Source organism: Silene latifolia, chromosome 2 (assembly GCF_048544455.1).
Source record: "Silene latifolia isolate original U9 population chromosome 2, ASM4854445v1, whole genome shotgun sequence".
NCBI classification, from domain to species: domain Eukaryota; kingdom Viridiplantae; phylum Streptophyta; class Magnoliopsida; order Caryophyllales; family Caryophyllaceae; genus Silene; species Silene latifolia.
Genome location: NC_133527.1, coordinates 159964162 through 159966567, shown reverse-complemented (window position 1 = coordinate 159966567; position 2406 = coordinate 159964162). Strand labels below are relative to the sequence as shown.

Sequence of the window (2406 nt, the reverse complement as noted above, 5' to 3'; positions counted from 1 at the left end):
AGTTGCTTCACCATTACAATCGAACATTTTAGACAACCTTGCATCTTTACACCATCTTTTAACAACACATTGTTCTGGAATAATCTTCACTCCGTTTGACGAGTAAATCCATATGACATGCCGGCAAAGAATGCCTTTCCTCTCAAGCATTCTGCAGCTACAAGTGGCTTTCAATGTATCTAGTTCAACAATATAGAGTAATATGTTAGTTAAATCAGTCAAAAGAAAGTGTGACTGTAATACACAAAAGTGTAATTTTAATCAATAAAAGTGTGATTTTAACGGAAAAAAGTATAACTTTAACAACACAGTATAATTTTAATCTATTTTGTAATTTTAACAACCCAAAGTGTAATTTTAATGAACAAAAGTGTAATTTTAATGGCTTAAAGTATAACTTTAGTAACCCAAAGTATTATTGTAACAACCCAAACTATAATTTTAACAACCCTAAGTATAATTTTAATCAACAAAAGTATAATTGTAACGGATAAAAGTATAATTTTAACAAACAAATGCTACAGAATGATACTTGGGCAGTATGTGACCTCATAATTTCTATCCCTATTTGCATCTCTTACTGTGGTCACCTCTAAAGAGTCACACTCAGTAAATCCTCTGCTTTTACAAGTACCGATTGAGCACTTGGCCTCTTCTTGAAATTCCTCGAATACTTTATGACTGTACACTTGCGCCCCGTGCACTTCGATAGCTAGATGCGTTGATATTACAGGGAAAGTGTGTCTGTTACAGTTGTCAATCTGTTTCTGTATGTGTCTTTGCTGGTCCATCGCGTTGTCAAAACGCATCGAAAACTCAACTAATGTTCCTGACTTACTCTCAAATATCTTAAAAAAACTATTTTCGCTCTCTGATCTTTGGGTTGTCCTCATAACACCCCCCATATCTAGGTCCCTACAATGAGCCATAACCCACTGATTCCTTTTAGCGTACATTTCTTGGAACCAGTCAATGTTATTAACATTATGTTCCCTACCAATTTCTTCCCATTTTGCATCGAACTCTGCCGCTTCAATGTCTTCATCCCATATGATGGCATTCAATTTCTTTAAAAAGTCTAAATAATCGTCTCTCGTCATTCAAAACTTGCTTGGCACCTTGTTCATGATATGCCACATACAATATCGGTGCCATGCTGTCTTGAACACCAATGGCACCGCTTTAAGAATACCAGCATCCTGATCGGTGATAATATACTTAGGCTCTTTCCCACCCATCGCAGCCAGAAAACGGGTAAAAACCCATTTAAACGAGTCTGCATCCTCATGAGCAACAAGCGCTCCACAGAAAGTGACTGATCGTTTATGGTTATCAATCCCGGTGAAAGGTGTGAAGGACATGTCATACTTATTGGTGGAATACGTCGGATCGAACGACACTGCATCCCCAAAAACTGAGTAGTTCCTTCTAGCGATTCCGTCGGCCCATATAGCTTTACTAAGGCTACCGTCAGAATCAACATCATAGTCAAAGAAGAACCATGGCCTAGTAACAGCCAATTCCTTAAAGTGGTCCACGAACATTTAACCGTCCCGTTCATGAATGTAGCATTTCACATCTCTGTAAAAGTTCTTAAAATCATTCAAACTATCTCCGATGTTTTCAAACCCATTAACATGTTCCTTCAAAATTTTGTAAGTCTTCGTTGCTCCTATCTTCAGCTGTTGATTATTGACAATCTTTTAGATGTATGTATTTTAATCAACAAAAACGTAATTAAAATAGATACAAAAGTATAAATTCAAAAAACAAAAGTGTTGTTTTAACAAGAAAAAGTGTAATTGTAGTAGAAAAAAGTGTAATTTTAGCAGACAAAAGTGTAATTCTAACAAAATAAAGTTAACAGATGTCTTAAATAAGTGTAATTGTAATGAAGAAAAGTGTAATTGTAATCAACAAAACTGTAATTTTGACAATATAAATTGTAACTTTGACGGATATATGTATAATTGTAATATACAAAAGTGTAATTTTGACAGACAAATGTATAATTGCAATGACTCAAACAAAGTGTAATTCTAACCAACAATACTGTAAGTTCAAGAAGGCGAAGGCTAACTTCAGAAAACCTGGAATACTCACCCTTGAATTATAAAGGATTATCATTTTGTGATAGTCTGTTATGTTGCATGCCAACTTTTGAAACTCTTTATCTCTGGCTGATACGAGTTCATGGTTGTGGCCACTGTGGAATCTGTCAATTCTTAATTCCCCATTCCTCATGAAAAGCCTAATCCTCGCTTTGCAGCCAACGCGCCTGACTTTGTGTCTCCTACCTGAGTCCTGGCGGCCACTACACTCCAATTGTCCCTTATGTTTGAACCCCTCCCGGTTGCAAACCAACAGTTTAGATTTTATTTCCCCGCCACGCCATCTCTTAGTCGT

General features: G+C 36.3%; 1 protein-coding gene across 1 annotated transcript; it reads right to left on the bottom strand.

Annotated features, from left to right (window-relative positions):
- Positions 1 to 518: 518 nt before the first annotated feature.
- Positions 519 to 1361, bottom strand: LOC141641527 (protein FAR-RED IMPAIRED RESPONSE 1-like). The gene is made up of 2 exons (XM_074450186.1): positions 1142 to 1361; positions 519 to 1039 (listed from the first exon to the last, which is right to left on the bottom strand). The coding sequence occupies exons 1-2, from the start codon at positions 1359 to 1361 to the stop codon at positions 519 to 521; spliced, it is 741 nt and encodes a 246-aa protein (XP_074306287.1).
- Between the last annotated feature and the right edge of the window lie 1045 nt (positions 1362 to 2406).

What these genes read in the sequence shown, in the direction of transcription:
- LOC141641527 (XM_074450186.1), bottom strand. Translation starts at nt 1,361, where the DNA reads ATGTCCTTCACACCTTTCACCGGGATTGATAACCATAAACGATCAGTC. An exon ending in GACAGCATGGCACCGATATT is followed by an intron (nt 1,040 to 1,141) that starts GTATGTGGCATA and finishes TATGGGATGAAG; the next exon opens with ACATTGAAGCGGCAGAGTTC.